Raw genomic sequence first — 19,058 nt, forward strand, 5'->3', positions numbered from 1 at the left:
GGTAAAATCTCGTAAATCTATACGTAGATATGCGATTTTTTCTAAGCACGGCAGTTTTGAACTCTGCTCGATGCTTTCATTTTGACTGCATTTTGCAATTAGGAACTACAATTTCTTAGCCCATCCATAAAACCACTCTTGTGCATAGGGAAACTAATGGTGCATACGTCGTTTTTAAACTGAGCCAGATATTGTAGTTCCCAATTGCAAAATGCAGTCTATTCCTTGTTTAAGTTTGTATGACAGGGTCCTACGAGGGATACGGGGATACATCGTACGTAAGCTTCTCACTTTCATGAAATTATATTTTCTCATAAAACGCATTTTTCTGCTATTTTTCAGGCTATCTCTGTTATTCCTAAACAAAATAGAATGAAGGGGGATTAGAGGTTGCCTAACGGGTACCTCGCAAAAAGACAGGAGTAGGAGTAGAAAAGTCGGCCGATACGTCGTCCTTAATGATGAAAGAAAAATTAAATGGAAATTTGCTCCAAATTCGTCAGGATCTATCTCCTCTAGAACATAAATTCCTCGACAGCAATTAATCATGTGACTTTGGATTCGACGGTTAAACAAATACCCAATTGAACGTTAATGCGACTGCGAATTCCGAATTCCGACTCGAATATGCTAAACGGTAATGGCTCGAAGGTTACCCCGATACTAATCGAATGACTGCAACTAATTCCGCGCCATAAGGAAAATAAACGAAACGAGTTTTCGGAGGTTCGGAGACAGTTTACGCTTTGCATGAATGAACAGCTTTAAATAGGTAAACACCCGCGAATGTAGGTCAAGTTCGCCGACGCGCACTTCACAGGATACTTTCTTTTAAACTCTTGCTAATCATTCCATTTTCATTTTGAGGGGAATGCGCTCATTGTCAGATGCTGGAAAAATGTTTCATCTACGTAACTAAATTCTAATGTGTACTGATTCTAAATCTATAACTATGATCTAAATTCTATTAGTTTTACGTACAAAGCTTTCCACTCTTATAAATCATTATTAATACTTCTTCATTCAGACGATCTTCTCATAAAAATAAAATCAATTTTAGGTACATAAGGCCGGTTAACACCTCAAAAATTTAATTTTTTTTTTTTTTTTTTTTTTTTTTTCTTGAGGGGGACGGGTGAAAAAACTTTAACGTTACAGGTCCTACAGGACTCAAGAATTGTCAGGTAGGTATAACAGAGACATTAATTAATTACTTGAAGGAACGCTGAAAATGTTCACAAAATCACAAATGCTGTTAGCTTCCCTTATCGCAATCTTAACAGAAGACACACATCTTCAAATGGATAACTGTTGCCGCATGGAGAATGTTTTGTGGCGTACCTCGAAAACTGAAGGAACAATAGCAGTGACCGAAGCCTTAATATGTACACGCTTCTTGTTTCTTCCGGTTCATTTAAATTTTCATTCAAAAAAACGCTACTAATCAATTAGAATCCCAAAGTGTTTCACCGTTGTGTTTCACTTCAATTTTCGCGGTCCAGATGCGCAGCCAGGTGCCCAGAGACTGAAGGAAAACTACGCTGCCATATTTTCAATGCAAAAATACGAATTGTAGGAAAACTTGTGGATATATTTATTCGAATTTTCCAAGGCATTTGATTCGCAATTTGAACTTAAGTATCAGAAAATGTTAAGGTCAAGTGATCATCACCATTTCCAAAATTAGATTTTTTATCGGAAAAAACTATGGAACGTTCAAATGTTCATACGGCGTTCTTCCCTAGCACTGCGGCTCGGCTGACAACATCGTGGAGTACTTATCGATCAATGAAAACGGCACATTTCTTTCGACACGCGCGCGAAATACGAAATGTTGGTGTGTTCCATTGAGCAACGGCGGAGCTTCGAGTAGGGGGGAATAAAATAAAAAATTAATTGATTATTTCAAAAGAGCTAATCCGAGTACGTGATCGGAGGAGATCGGACTCGGGCTGGCCTCCGTGACGTCGACGCGGGCCTGTCACAATGGGCCCTCGTTCGGGGCCCCGGGGGCCGGGGGCCCAGCGCAGTCCGGCTCAAAGTTGTCTTTTATTCGGCCGCATCTGGAGCACAATTCGCGGGAGTTTACACAATTTACGCCCCTGACCTGAAGCCGGCACATCGGCTCATCCGTCGGTGACACAATTGGACCGAGTTAAGCACTTTTTTCGTTTACTTCGAAAACGACGTATTTGCCTCTGATGCACCTGTGCAAATAGGTGCTTTATTTGTACTTGGTTCCTAAACTGGGACCAATTGTCGTACGGCGCCTCGGGCCCGGTAGCTGAGTCTCGTCTTCGCGACAACCGTGGTCTATTGATGATGGCCACCGAGCTTTTGAAGTCTACCTCCCTTCCAACGGAGATCATCATCGAACAAAACTCATACACTCACTGTTTTAAGGATCCTTAGCCTAGACTCTGGGTAGACGATCAAATGGACGGATTTCAGTCTAACTACATTTTACATCGCCTCAATTTCTCAAGTTTCCTAATTTTAGTGTTAAAGAACTACAGATTATAACATCTTTATTAAGCCCTCTGGCAATTTTCCCTAAATTATGTAGATATACCAACAAAGTTTCAAGTCGGAATGTTGCTTGGTTTTTTTTGTTTAGAATCTAGAACTTCAACGAACATGAGACAACGTCTGATATAGCTACATTAATTGGACAAAATTTTTCAATTGGGAACTACAATTTCTGGCTCACTTGTAAACCACTTATGTGCGTAAGAAAAATAACGGTATATGTGTTGTCTCTTAACCGAGCCAGAAATTGTAGCTCCTAATTTAAAACTGTAGTCCAATTCTGGTTTTTCTACTCTTTTTCTGCTGATGGACGGAATTAACCAGAGTTAGCCCATACATTGGACCTTGAATAATTTCCTCTTATATTTTATTTTCCTGGAAGGAAACTGAGCAACTCTCTGTCTTGAAATTTTGTGAGTTCATTCTTGCCGATTGATGGAAAATTGGAGAAAACTTTCAAGGCTTATTGTTAATTAGATTTTTGTCACGAAAATAAAACATTAGAGGAAATTAGGCAACTCAAGACGCAGGTAGGCTGATTCAAAATAGTGAATGAAATCACACATCTTAAAAGATAATACTTTTCCACACACTTAATCAGTGGTGAGGGCGTGCATGAAAATACGTCACCACACTGATGAAGTCATTATGGATCCCGGTGACATTCGCCCTTCGGGAGCAATTTCAATGTCCTCCAATTTCCGTTACTCGAACGGAGCCCAGCTCGCAATGCCATCCCGTTGCACAAGAATATGACAATTTCAGAGCACTCGGGTGGGTGGTGCCTCGGAGGATTATGTAAACGAAAACCTCATAAACTTGAGCCCATGGAGAGGTGGTGGCACGGACACATTTGCATGTTGTTTTGCCACATTTCACGTTTTAGTGCATTTCCCAGGATGCAGTCGGCTGTTTCGTTGCGCAACGCACAGTTATTTTGTTGCGAGCATCTCTCTCGAAGGAGATTGCCCGCACTGAGCATCCTATCCCGTCGAGCGTATGCTTTTCATGTTGCCACATTGAGAAAAATGTCCTGTTAGATAAAAAAAAAAGAAGTTTAAAAAAGACCAGCCCCGGGGGAGGGACCAATGTTTTCAGTGGAACGATTGTTCTCAAGATAAGCCTAAAGTACGGGTTGTGGGATTCCGACGAGGAACTGTCTTCATTGTCCTTCCAACACTATAGTAACCATGCGCATAGTTTTTTCTTAGAGCGATGCTTTATAGGGGAAGGAACGAGAGAAAAATATTCTACAGCTGAATGACGTCACGGAAACCCGACAAAATGCTGGGATTTTGGAAGGCTCAGTATTATTAAATATTGCATATTTTTCCAATTTTAGACCTCACGTGACGCAAACTTAGGTAGGTCTGTCTTGTATGACGAGGCTGTAAATGTGCATGAAAGTTCGATTTGGCAAATCCGCATGTTCTATCCCGTTGTTAACATCAAAGAACTAGGTTTCAAACATGCTTTTTCGGAAACATTCGATCACGACCGTCTCGCACTTTAACCTGTGTAACCTGTTTCAAAAAAGTGTTACTGACTCTATTTCACCGAACTGTGCCCTATAGATTATAGATCGATGAGAAATTTTTTTTATAAAATAACAGGATCAGCTTCAGACTGGAAAATTGCATTTGTTGATAAGGTCTCAGAGCTTTAATCGATGAAAAAGTTACGTTTTGGAACATGTTTTCGTCCTAAAAAATTGTAACAATTCCTCATCATGTTCACAGTGATGTAATATAACAGAATATTCCCTTTACATACGTTTTCCTTGTTTAAAATGTTTTAAGAAACCATTTGGTACTCTTAAAATGAGTTCATCGTGAAGGGAACTTAGAGACGGATTAAAACCCAAGAATAATCTAAATCATCGCATCGTATTGATGAAATAAATTTCTCTGCCGTTATTAACAATTTGGGAATGCTCAAAAAGTTGGAACTATAAAATACGAAGTATTTTTAACAAATTATTAGTCAGCATTTTCGTCGTATTCGATATATTATTCTACCAAGAGGAGATATTTTATGTGGGACTTTACGGAATGGAAGGATTCTTGCAGCAGATAAGAGTGCCTAAATTCCAAATTGGCAGGAGGAACTTATTAATGAGTAATCTGGTTGACATTTTTACCGTTTACCGACACGTAACGTCAATATACCGAGACGATGAGCTTACATTTTTTATGACGGAAGAAAAAATGTAGCTTCGGGATCCTCACGTTTCTTCCAATACGACGTTTTAGACCCTAGTCAATTTCGCTGGAGATAATGGTCTCTCTTAACGTATGCTCGTGAAACAGAACCGTCAAACACGAAAACTATCGTCAGAGAAAGCTACAGCTATAGCGGCGAAGAAAAATTATACTCATCAATTACTTTCAATTTCGCTAAATTTTTGGGGACCGTAAAAATTAGCAGACAAAATACATTGGAAAGATTCTGAGATGGGCTGGGAGTAACTTTCGTTTCCGTATGGTGATTGATTGTGCTAAGTGCATGTTCGTTGCTTCCGAGTGAATTCCACCCGGGTTCGTCCACAGAGCCGCGTAGTACCCGCTAACAAATCGTCGCTTGGCTGACATAAGGGCGTAACTACACATTGAGATGAACACGGAAAAACATTGAATTGTATAGAGGACAGGGTTCATTGCTGAGTATGTAGTTACGCTCTTATGTCAGGTAGGCAACGAAATATCGAAATCCGGAATATCGATGCCAAACAGTTTAAAACGATTCTCATGAACAACTTCTTAAACGAAGTTCACAGACCTGGACACAGCTTCTCGAAGATCAGCAGGGGCATGGGAGACTCATAATTCAAAAAAATCATGGTGGCTCATAAGTATTGCTACGAAGCATCTTAAAAAACAGAAATGGAGGAAATTAAAATTTCATAGTTATATTTTTAACGGTAAAAATGAGTATGCTCTTAATTTATCACTATCTTTCTCTAACCGCAGATCCTTAACGTTTATATTATAGCCTTCGTAAAGAGAATTTTAATTATGGAAGAATATAGCAATCATTCTGGTATCAAGTACTGTGCGATTCGGTTACCGAATTCTGATTTTCTTTCTTTAAATTATCTGATATGTCTCGTCCCACGTGAATCTTCGGACTCGTGGGAGATAGCAAAGACTGTTGAAAATTTTTTAAAACGCTCGTGAAAGAAAAAACTTCGAGAAATTGTTAACATCTATGATTAAGAGAATATTTTTTGGGTATATTTTTAGTTAAAAGTTACGAGAGGAAACATTTAATGAAATGAGTTGAAAATTCTAAAATATCTCACGCATTGTTTCATGCTTAAAAGCTATGAAAAAAGTGTTAGAAATATTTTTCTGTAAAAAAAGGTAATTTTTGTCATTATTAAAGTACTTGTTTACGTAATTTACAAAAATAACCAAAAGGGATTCCATGAATAATTATTTAAACCCTTTTTTTGATTCTTTGACAAATGCTCTCTAAAGTTTCTTGCCATTAGGGTAGGCCTCCTTAACTCCAAGTCTTCCTAGTTTTGTAGCCATTTCGATGCGATCCATACGGAGGCTGAGCCACAAAACCGGACACGGACGAATTGCCCTCAACGCACAAAAATTTAAGGTACAATCTTCTCCATGCATGAATGCACCGTCTTTTCGAGATGAGCTGAAATTCCTTACGGTGAAACGAGATCGCCAAAGCGCATCAAAGATGCCCCACTGACCAAAACCTCTTGATCCCTCACTAAACTTGAGCTGCAGACTATTACCTAATCTTTTTTTCAACACTGATATTAATTGTGTCACCGCGACGGAGACGCTTCTGCTCATAATTTATATGAATTCACCAACCACTATAACATCCTTTTACGGACGAAGACGCACGAGAAAGCGGTCCAGCAGCGTAATAACCCGGAAGATGCGTTACTCCAAATTTGTATGAATAAATTTCGTCGGCGACGAGCAAAACTATGCGAACGCCATTTCGCAATGGAGGAACAAAGGGAAAAAATTCGACGAGCTTACATAGTTTTTCGCCTGGAAAAAGAGACCGCTTGCCTCGAATTTCGTGCGGCCATTTCGCTGCACAAATTCAAGGATGATGAAGACATCCTCGGCCGCCAGATTATATCGGTCTTATCGTGTGCCCTGATTGACTTCGATCACGTTGCCAAATTGTACCAAAATTGCGCTCCAATTTTAATGCCTTCCAGTCAAATGACTGTCATTGGACAATCGATGTAATTACGTTAAAGAAAAAAAGCAAATAAAAAAATTACAGGATCGTAGCTTTTTCTTAAAATTGTAATCATCAATTCAATTTTTTGAGGAAAAATCCCTTCACATAATTTGCTGTGGTTTCAGGATTAAGTAGACAAGATGTGATGGGGTAAAAAGCGTGATCATACTTTATGCTTATAATTTTTACTTTCATCTTATCCCTTGGAGGAAGAAACGTGAAAAATGAAAATATATAACCGTTTTGCAAGATTTTTTTTTTTTTTTTTTTTTTTTTTTTTTTTTTTTTTTTTCAGCAGAAAACTATGTTTTAGGATCAATTTTATTAATCATTTTACCTTAAAACCTCTCTTCTTTGACTAGGAAAACATATTTCTTGAAAGTTTGAGGGTACGTTTTTTAATCAGATGCCATTGATTTACCGTAAAAATTCCAATCAATAACTTAAGTTATTTTTCCACCCGTTTTTTATTTGCTTGTATGAGTAGATCCAGTAATTATTATTATCATCAAATAAATAAATGTGACTAAATATTAATTCAATTTTGTGTATTTCATTAATTCATTGTTTAATATAATTACTTCATAAGCGTCCTCATCTGGCAACGTATCGAAGCTTGACAAGTTCACACATTAAAATACCTAAGAGGACAACTGATCCGTATAACGGGTGATTTATCAAGTTTTAATCGCATTATGTCATTGGTCGTTCGTCTTTGTGACTTATCCAAATTCCAATCCAGGACCTGTTAGCCCCCCAAAAGCACGTGGATGACACAAGGGCTTATGAGACAAAGGGCTATGGTGACAGCGAACTATTGGGACATCACTTCAGGAGGGTATATGGAATTCCTTTTAGACATAAATATAGTTGCACTCAAAAAAAAGGAAATGTCGAAGTAGCATTAACCGCCATGTTGAAATGACATCACAGAAATTATGTTGATATAGGCTGCACTCCCCGTAACCCAACATGGTTTGACTTAATTCTACATTTGCCGTCATGTTGAATCAACATGACCGAGAATGCTTCTACCTGTCATGTTGAATCAACATGACGGTAATATTCGAGTAACATTACGCATGTTAATTCAACCAAATTCATGTAAATTTAGCATTATGTCAGACTGAAACTGCATTACACATGTTGTTTTACCATTCCTTTGGTTGAAAGAACATTAACATTTTGTTGAATTAGCATATGCAGTGTTATGTTACCATTTGCTTTCATATTGTTTCAGGAGTACCGTGGTGCTCTTGAAACATCATCTACGTACTGAAAAGGGGGATGGCGTGTTCTCCTCCTCTCCCTCCTCCTCATCTCCCTCCTCCTCATCTCCCTCCTCCTCATCTCCCTCCTCCTCATCTCCTCCTCCTCATCTCCCTCCTCCTCACTCCCTCCCCCTCCCTCCACCTCCCTCCCCCTCCCTCCATTCATGATTTCGTTTCATAAGCTAGACATCTAAGCCACCTGACTCGATAGTCTTGACACTTAGACAAGATTGTCTACTCACTGCGAGTAACGTTCAAATTAAAAATAGCGTACCTATTTTTTATTCAGAGAACTGGTACCATTACTCTTTTCAAACCATTCGTTGGTACATTCTGAAAAAGTCTCTTAAGAAATACGTCCCAAAGTATTTACTTAAAAAAATTTCTGGATACCCAATTGATAAGGTAAAAACACAATTGAGACACTTTCGGAAACAAAATAAATCGACTCGAATAACGCTATTAACGCTCACCATGACAAATAAATGGTAATATGGTAATAATACTTACACATGAAACAAAAAGAATTACTTTTAAGTTGATGATAGTTTATTATTCTTCGTTCAAAAACATTTTCGCTCGTGTGGTTAAAGCTCTTAGAATCATACGTTTCTAATTATTTGATTATATTTTTTATTTTCAATGTTTGATTTATTTATATTATTAATTATTATTATGATATAAAATAAGAATAAAAATGACAATCGTAAACACTGAAGAAAGTGAACATCGTTGTTGGAGGAGAAAAAAATAGTTCGTGATAAATTGTTAATTTTTATATGGTGCATAATGTAAATTCCTTTTCGTAAATAGTGAATGGAAAAAAAGAAAAACCTAACAATCTGATGCGGTATGCATTTCACACAACTTAGACGGCAAAAAAAGGAAAAAGTAATTCAGTGGGATATGGAAACACTTAAAATTCGTCTTTTGGAACCACAAGCCCGGATGGCTCGGTTGGTAGAACACTCCGCTTATAATAGGTAGGTCCCGCGTTCAAATCCCGAAAAAGTCGGAAAAATTTGATAGGTCGGATGGGATGATTCTGGGTTGAAAGTAGTATCGGAAGTATAACTACATTAAAATACGATTCAATTTTCATAAAAATAACGTAATTTATTTTAATTTGTAGCATTTGACGTACTCGTATATCAACATGATTGTCATGTTAAATCAACATGATTGTCATGTTAAATCAACACGACAGCATGTTAAGTCAACGTGACGACAGTCATGTTGATTTAACATGACGGCTATCATGTTTCTTCAACATTTTTGATTATGTTCCCGTAACATGCTGTAAGCTTGTACCCGTTTTTAAGACGCCCGTCATGCTGAATCAAGCTTGCTCAAGCTTAAAGTAACATTTTTTTTTTTTTGAGTGTGTGTCCATTAAGTTTGTCGCCTAACTTCTTATGCTTGGAAAGACACAACTTTAAGTATTAGCTAATGACAGAGAAGTTGTTAATTTGTTTCATGCTGAAATGATTTGGTCTTCTTTCTTTTTCTAACAGATTGAGACAAACAAATAATGTGGCATTTACACAGCACTTGATTATGATGATCACTTGTATTGAACGAGTAATAGAGCCACCCAGAAAATATTTTAGGTGGTTGGGGCTGAATATCTCATTTGAATCCTTTGCATGTTAGAATCTGACCATTCAGAAGCAATGAAAGTGAACGGAATACGACTCAGTTAAAAAAAAGAAAAGAAAAATAGTTCGATCTTCAATAGCAGCCCTAATTGATGGCCCATCGCAATAAATTTAAAAAATCGTGAAATATGTGAAAAAGCTATGCAAAATTTATGACCACTTAACCTCTAAATATGAGCCCCACTAATGGTGTAGCGAAATTGGAAGTTATTTTATGTCCATAAATATTTGAAAAAATATGAACTCTTCCATCAATTTTTCAATATTGGACGGAGACCCGGTTTACCTTAAACAAATTGCTTCATTACATTGTTTTTCCCTATAATTTATTTAAATTTAGTATGTCTTTACAGCTTTCCAAAATACTGAAGCCAGAGTCCAAGCACCAAATGAATTCTTGCATATTAAAGTGAGACTGACAGTTTACTATACCATCCTGATTCTTGTATTTATCTCCATTTCCAAAATAAAGACGACCGATCCCTTGTCACATTTGAGAAGCGCGTGAAAACCCTTCGTATTAATTTCCATATGCACCTCTCAATGCGACTAAAATAAAATATTACCACCAAAAACACTATACGTTTTGGTGAAAGCAGTCAAAAAAGTATGAAGAGAATAATTTTCTTGCGGCTGTTTTTCCTCCGGCCAACACACCATACGTCCCAACTATCATCAACCCCAGCGAATCCTTTCCCTGGCGAATAGGTATATCAATTCATTAAAAAGTTGCTTTTTTAACTATTTTAAAAGTTGCAAAATGTATCATTTCGCCATTTTTTAAAGCTTATATGTTCAAAACAATTGTAAATAAATTGTAACGTTAAGTATTGATATGACACGAGTTGATAGTTCGGCTGCACTTTGTTTGAGCTGCGCCTCTATTTAAGACTCAATAATAATAATTTGATTTCAACGCAATTGTAATGCAAAATCGAATTCAAGCATTCCTAATTAAGTTGAATGCCACAAAAAAACCTCAGCCTCGTTTACTTTCTATGCGCTCGAGAGAAAACAATGGGTAAAATTAGTATATCAGTGGCGTTCGTTATGAACTCTTAATTGGTAGTAGTGATAACCAATAATAGTGGTTTTTTCACAGTTTAGCAATAATAGTACATCGTAGTGATGAAGATACCACTGTCAATACGTAAGACTACCACTCATCAAGTTTTCATATGGAAAAACACTAATGTAGTAAATTTTCCCGCTTATTTTTTCCTCATTGTACTCATTGAACCATGACGAATCGGTCATTTTGAGAGTGCGAAAAATTCAGTCTCTTCAGGGTGGGAGAGGAAATGACCGTAAAAAATACTCACAAATAAAACTCTTGCGGGATTCATGTTGCTGTGTTGTTTAAGCGTGGTAGCTTATATACAAAAATTTACACTTGCACCAAAGACGATTGACACAGACACACACGCACAGAGCTCACAGCACTGGGTACGAACACGAGACTTCAAGCCAGCACAAGACGCGTGAACATAACCTGCAAAGCGCGAAGATCGCGAGTCCGAACGAAACTGAGTGGAAAAAACGGCGGGTCGGTGTCGCGAGTCGCTTATCAGCAGGCTGACTGCATTATTAAAAGTGAAAAGTGGAAAATAATGTGTAAAGCGGTGATGCAATGGCTCTTTATACCGGAGACGCCACTCTGGGAGGGGGTAAGACGGAACACGAGCGCCAGGGGAGGGAGGCCAAGGAAGGAAGGATTTAGCGGTCATTGTCAAGGAATCGAGTTATCTAATTGTACCGGTCGGTGATTTAGCGGCGGCGCGCGCCACAGGTGCCGGTGCCCCTCCTCCCTCCGCGCGCACCTGATTTGGCGGGAACCGGCGCGGGTTCGCCGTTCTCGCCCCCGCTTGACCCGACCGGTTTCCTGAGTACTCGCATGTCCGCAGGAACTCTGTTAGCTCCCGCCACGGCAGGAACACTTTACTTCTTCTTTTTCAGAGTCCTCACCACTTGCCGTTTCCGCGCTGCCGACCTTGGGAATTGTGTTTCTTGCGCTTTTTTCTTTCGTTCATCTCGTTCTCAGCCGGTGGATGCGCTGCTTGCCCCGTCCACGTGGGCCCCTCGTGGAAATATGAACGTATTGATGTCAAAAGGAACTATGTTCCACGCAAACCCTATGCACATAGTTCCTTTTAGCATGAATACGCCAAATATGATAATATGAACTCTTCACTAATATTCCGGCAATACTGGAAAGTTACCCCAGTAAACATTTTCTATTAGAATAACAGAAATTCCCGTCAGATATGCCGTGACGGGGTTCCTTGCTGATACAATAGGAAATCTCTTTGTTTTAAACAGCATTCCATAGCATAGCATAAATACGTCCAATATGATAATATGAACCCTTCACTAATATTCCGGCAATACTGGAAAGTTACCCCAGTAAACATTTTCTATTAGAATAACAGAAATTCCCGTCAGATATGCCGTGACGGGGGTTCCTTGCTGATACAATAGGAAATCTCTTTGTTTTAAACAGCATTCCATAGCATAGCATAAATACGTCCAATATGATAATATGAACCCTTCACTAATATTCCGGCAATACTGGAAAGTTACCCCAGTAAACATTTTCTATTAGACTAACAAAAATTCCCGTCAGATATGCCGTGACAGGGGTTCCTTGCTGATACAATAGGAAATCTCTTTGTTTTAAACAGCATTCCATAGCATAGCATAAATACGTCCAATATGGTAATATGAACCCTTCACTAATATTCCGGCAATACTAGAAAGTTACCCCAGTAAACATTTTCTATTAGAATAACAGAAATTCCCGTCAGATATGCCGTGACAGGAGTTCCTTATTGATACGATAGGAAATCGCTTTGTTTTTAACAGTACTCTTGTTATGTCGTTTTGAAGGGATTTCCGGTTGTTCGATGAGAATTCCTCTTGCGACATATTTAACACAAGCATTTTTCCGGTTTGTGCTTTCAGAAATTATCGATGGTGGGTTACTCGATGGTTAGGTTCGATGGTCCGTGTTCACAGGTTTACGTAGGTTTTTAACACTGAGTCGATGTTGAATTTCTGAAGTTTAAGTTGCTCACAAAATCAAGGCAGAATAACATACATCAGAAACTCAGAGTAACACGGAGCAACGATACTGAGACGAGAACTAACACAGGCATACAATAATAGGGTCATTTCCCTGCTATAGATCCTTTGTTTTTCAACACAATTCCAATCTGGTGTATATCGCTCTGCCAAACAGTATGTGTTTTTATAGAGTTCAAATATCTTGCAAACACAGGGCTTGTGTTTATTCAACCTTTAGATTTCTGAGGAGGTTGATACTTGAATCAAAGCTCATTACTCACTGCGTAAGTGTAGCTAGAAAATTGTGTGCAGTATGCGTAACACTAAGCTTGATCAAGAACTATAGTGAGCTCCTATTTTCGTTGCACTGCGTTAAAGTCTCCGAGAAATATTTCACCAAAGAGCGACGCCAAAAACGACCGTTTTTTGGCACAATTTGGGCCAGAAGGGATTTTTCTGAAACCGGGCCCAAACGATACCTTATGATACCCTAAAACTCTGGTAAAAATTTTAGCTTGAGTATACGCACCGTTTTTGAGAAATGGGGGGGCAAAGTTGCCAAATCGCCATCATTCTGGACAGCATTTTTACAGCAAAAAGACGGGAAAAATGGACGAAAAAGTTACACTATTGATGGGTTTGGGCTGTAAATGTTCTTATTGAGCCCCCGTGCATGTAACTGTGTTCAGTTTCAAAAATTTTGGACGTACAGTGGTCCAAAATGGGGAGAAATCGTGGACAGATAAGGATTCTTTGTCAAACTTTTTAAAAATGGAAGTAAAATTGTTGGTCTCCTGCAGAGATCATGTGGAACAATGTTCTTATCGGTCTTCAATGCATTCAATTGAGTTCAGTTTATCAAATTTTCATCGCACAATGGTCCAAAATGGGAAATCAGTGGACAAATTAAGATCTTCTGCCTAACTTTTTAAAAATGATGTACGACTATTGGTCCCCTGCAGAGATCATGGGGAACAATGTTCTTATCAATGCATTCAATTGGGTTCAGTTTATTAAATTTTCATCGCACAATGGTCCAAAATGGGAAATTAGTGGACAAATTAAGATCTTCTGTTGAAATCTAACCTAACCTAACCTAACCTTTCCTAAATCCTTAGAAAGGATTTATTGTAAAGTATTATTCTAACTACAATTATTCTCTGACAACTAACTAGGACAAAAACCACCCAGTTAGCCGGATTTTAAGGATCCAAAAGCTAAGTTCCTCCTGAATTACCGTTTCCAGACCTCATTTGTTCAGTTCAAAACAGTGAACATGGATAGCTTTTATTGGCTACTAACTTATTTTGAATTTACACCTTTCGAATCTAGTGAAAAACCTCATAGTTTCATGTTATTTTTCAAAAATTTCAACAGAAGATCTTAATTTGTCCACTAATTTCCCATTTTGGACCATTGTGCGATGAAAATTTAATAAACTGAACCCAATTGAATGCATTGATAAGAACATTGTTCCCCATGATCTCTGCAGGGGACCAATAGTCGTACATCATTTTTAAAAAGTTAGGCAGAAGATCTTAATTTGTCCACTGATTTCCCATTTTGGACCATTGTGCGATGAAAATTTGATAAACTGAACTCAATTGAATGCATTGAAGACCGATAAGAACATTGTTCCACATGATCTCTGCAGGAGACCAACAATTTTACTTCCATTTTTAAAAAGTTTGACAAAGAATCCTTATCTGTCCACGATTTCTCCCCATTTTGGACCACTGTACGTCCAAAATTTTTGAAACTGAACACAGTTACATGCACGGGGGCTCAATAAGAACATTTACAGCCCAAACCCATCAATAGTGTAACTTTTTCGTCCATTTTTCCCGTCTTTTTGCTGTAAAAATGCTGTCCAGAATGATGGCGATTTGGCAACTTTGCCCCCCCATTTCTCAAAAACGGTGCGTATACTCAAGCTAAAATTTTTACCAGAGTTTTAGGGTATCATAAGGTATCGTTTGGGCCCGGTTTCAGAAAAATCCCTTCTGGCCCAAATTGTGCCATTCTTGGCGTCGCTCTTTTGTGTGGGTGGCCACAGGCGCCCTCAGCCCCTAACAAAAAATTTGATGGTATATTTCTCGGAGACTTCAACGCAGTGCAACAAAAGTAGGTGCTCACTATTGTTGTGGATTAGGCACTGTGTTATGCTTATAAATTGAATAAAAAAGTGGCATTTTGATAAATAATTATATTTAAGTGTCTTATAAATTAGCCAAAATCAATGACCGCAGCCTTTTTTTAAGACCCCCCCCCCCCCACCTTACTACTTTTGAAATAGACCCATAAATAACAATTTTTTTTTTTTTTGGACGGGGACGAATTCACAATCCAGAACCGCTACAATCCACTAAAGAAACACACACACAAAAAAAAAAAAAAACATTTGCTGATGAAAATCAATTTTCTTCGATGCAACGCATCTTTATTGAGTGCTTTAGCAAAAATAAATGTTTCACTCCAGAAAGTCAAGCATCATTTTAGTCCCTGCTAAAAGTTTGTTTTCTTAAAGCGGTCCCTCTCGCAATTGATATTCTATGTCCTATTTCTGTCGTTTTTTTTTTTCAAAATCTTTCGATACACATATGATGCAATCAGGCTTACGCTAGCTGGGAAATCGCTTCATAATTAAGACCAAAACAAAGAGGGTGGACGAAAAGATAAAACGCGAAATGAGTCTGCAAAAAACACATTGATTGTAAATTACATCCTCAAACGTCATGAGAGCTTTCAGGAGTTTTCCGGGACGACGTCACCTTTTGCAAAGTCACGGACAATTATTGGCACTGCAGTGGAAATCAGCAATTTATCGGCAAACTTTGTTTTTCCGAGCTTTTTATCCTGGGTCAAAATCGAACTGTACGCATTAGTGAGTAAGGTCAGCCTCGCGTGAGAGGCACCTCTTGGACAGGTTACATTCAATTTTCCATTATTCTTCGGTTAATTGTTGCCTCCACTCCCTCTTTGTTGAAATTACAGTATTTTCATTGCTACTTAATCATTGGCTCGTCAGTCGACAGCTTGTTGTGGTTGCCCCTTCCAGCGGAAACAATGCATTAGCGAGAAGAGATTGAATCCATGCATGCGTCACATTTGATGCGCATATTACTCGACGCTTTTACATTTTTTTTTTTTTAAAAAAAAAATTCCATCAGTTTTTGAAGGTTAATTTTTTTAGGGTCTCGGTGTTTTTTCAAGAATTTCTGTCGAAACCTTAAAGAAAGCAATATCCTGGTTTGATCGCAAAATGCGTATTCGAGTTTTCAATAAAAAACACCCACCAACATCCTGAAGATGAGCGACAAGAGGTTACGTTTTGGTTACTCCTTGGTTATTTTTTCTTATTGTGTACATTTTGCTGGAAAAGCCAAAATTTGCTGAAAAGGTAGACTTTTTTCGAGGGGGCCTCGCTTTCGGGGCTCGGCCTTCGGGGGGCTCACAGAGTGTTCTTAATTTTTGTGTTAATGGAAAGTGTGGGTTTCCCCTGTAATTTTGTAAGTCTTAGCCTAAAACATGACAGATTAACATTTTAAATATTTTTTTTTTCTATATGGAATTATTTTTTGAACTGCATAATTCAAACTGTCATAACTCCGGTTTGGTTTGATTTATTTCTTTTTTACTTGTGTGTTTTTAACTAGCGTGTTTTTCACGAAAGCAGTAATTTAGTCTCATGGATCATTTGTCAAAAATTAAATTGAAAAGTTGCCATGTGTCGCTTTATCAAACCCTTCTTCAGTCGAATAGATTACTGAAACCTCATCAACTATCATTGAACCAAAATCGGTGCCGATCTGCAGAAATAACCTTTTACATGAATGGTGCTCAGTCTCCAAAATATTCAATCTCTGATTGCAGCTGAGTTAACTCATCTCTGCATCGTGCATGAAAAATCTTAGGAATAGCGCAGCGTCTCCATTAATACCGTAAGAAATAACCACGGCGCTAATTATTAGCCACCCAAGGCAATTAGATTGTTGCATTGTTGCTAATCGAGCGAGCCTTAACCGGGCAAACGACCTTCAAGGCCTCGCAGACAAAACAACAAAACGCGGGTCAGCTCAACTGCATGTCAATAATCCGGTCGCGTGGCAGGCTGGTCAGTCTTCCTTCCTGTAAGTTTTTTAAGGCGGTCTAATCTGTCGAACCCAGAGAGCACCACTCGAGGGTGTGACGCTAAGAATAAAAACATATTGTTGACGTTCTCGCAATGGTACTATGCGTGCATCCGTGGGTAGCAATTCGAAGAATGAGGCAAGAATCCCAACGCTTTGGTGACATTATGAATGGATAATTTACAATTAAGAGGAATTTTGGATTGGTGGAGATATGGGGTTATTATTAATCTGATCAATGTAAGTAAAAACATTCGATTACCGCATCTCTATACTCGATCTTAATCATAAGAGTATCGGGTATAAATGGCGCATGAAACCTGCCTGGTAAAAAAGTTTTAAATTTAAAATCACTTCCTGAAAAATCAGGCGTTGACATGGAATGGCCTGGAGACTTAAACGCAGCGTTAGAAATGTTGAGACTCCCACACATCCCGCACAATTTTATCTGTTGATCCAATGATCTTGAACCATCAACTAGTACCTTTCAGTTCATTAATTCTAGTTGTCTTTTAAGTCTGCTCTGCTTTTTTTGAAAGAATTAGTTTCATTCTGTAAAGTAAATTGATCTTATTTTCAAAGGTTTTCTATTATCTTCAGGCCCCACGAACGTAACTTTAATAGTATATGTATGTATCTATAAATTCTTTAGATTCAGTGAATGATTTTCTTCCATAACTTAATCAATAACTTATTCTCGAGCTACAATAATTAAAAATTGATGGCAAAAGCTTGGCCCAATCCAAATTTTATGTAATTCTTCCGTTCTAACATTTCGTTCAAGTCACTTACCTCGTGGTATGAACAGACGTTAAAATACATTGACGAGACATGGCTCCATTAAAACAACAAGCATTTTAATCCTCTTCCTTGTTCTTTAATTCGGCTCTCTCACCTCCTGATCATCAAAATTGCTCAGTAATCCCTCTTAATATTTTTTTCTTGGTCCCTTTGCCGCAAAAGCTAGCTAGATATTTTTATGTGGACCCATAAAAAATGAAAATATCCAAAAATTTAACTCTTATTAAACTAGTCGATTCTGAAAATCTTGCTTTCCGTAGTCATAATAATGACTATTCTGATTTCCATTTTAAGTGACTTGGAATCACTGCTGCGGCTAACTTTTATTATGTATTTAAATATGATATGGGAATTCAAAAATCGGAGGTTTATCGAGGGTGAAATGTTTCGGCATTCCTGTAAGATTTTCCCCAATTTTAATTTGTTTATTTAAGAATTTTCTTAGTCGGGTCGGTATTATTTCAAACGATGTCTCGTAAAATAAAGCCCCTCATTTTGAATGTCCAATTTCGCACGGTCATTAATGGGATACTATTGATCGGAGGAAATTTATTGAGTTATAAGTTGGACCAGAGAACTTTATTGCGTGAGTTACATACCTCCGATAAATACATATTCCGATAAATTAAGTGATGGCACTTCTTAGAAAAAATTATATCAAAATTAATTGAAGGAAACAGTGATTTTCCTCAGAGCACCCTTTTTGACGCGGGTCTCTTACACACTCGGGTATCCGCAGACTCTTTAATAGTCCTTTCAGAATATCTTGAAGAATAAATTGAGAGCGGTTTAGTTCATTTTCGTACTATTAAAGAGCGTAAATAAGTTGCATTTTAAATCGACAACTTTGCGTCTTGAAGATGACGAATTAGATTATTTATCTTTTACTTCAAAACAGGAATTTTCTAACTAGCAAATTGAAACTGCCATAACTCTGATTCATTAGAGATATTCTAATCAGTACTCAATTTTGAATTTAAGTGGACTGTATGTCCCTTTCTCTGACAATCGGATACTTCATCTGTGAATCTTGCAACTTTATGCGATCTTGCTTGTAGCAGTCCAAATTTCCATTTTCAGTTACGGCAATTTTTTTAAGCTATACAATTTTACTCTTATTGGTGGATTATCGTCGCAAAATGAACCTCTTCTTCCCAGGATTTTTTTAAATTATTTCCCAGATTTTTCATTGCCACATAGCGCCGCGGGTTAGGTTGCACAGCAGCCAGAGGAAAGTGGGTGTTTTCATTGGTTGATAATATACAAACCCATGTAAAGAATCAGAAACACATTTCCTCGAACGGCATGCTCACTGATAATTTGAACCAGAGACTCATTATATAACCTCCAAACCATCAACTTAGGCGGCGCGGAAA

At 38.0% G+C, this 19,058-nt stretch overlaps 1 protein-coding gene across 3 annotated transcripts in view; it reads right to left on the minus strand.

Moving 5' to 3' along the window:
- Positions 1-19,058, minus strand: part of LOC140224009 (uncharacterized) — a 60,618-nt gene that overhangs the window by 24,625 nt on the left and 16,935 nt on the right. The window contains exon 1 of one of the 3 annotated variants that reach the window (XM_072296832.1): positions 11,011-11,313. The exons of 1 other annotated variant lie outside the window; for it this stretch is intronic. In XM_072296832.1, coding sequence (XP_072152933.1) covers positions 11,011-11,034 — 24 coding nt within the window. In that variant the 5' untranslated portion in view covers positions 11,035-11,313. Of the gene's footprint in view, positions 1-11,010; positions 11,315-19,058 lie in introns of those variants that run through there. One more of the 3 variants, XM_072296847.1, reaches the window with a different exon arrangement.

This window comes from Bemisia tabaci, chromosome 1 (assembly GCF_918797505.1).
Source record: "Bemisia tabaci chromosome 1, PGI_BMITA_v3".
NCBI lineage: Eukaryota > Metazoa > Arthropoda > Insecta > Hemiptera > Aleyrodidae > Bemisia > Bemisia tabaci.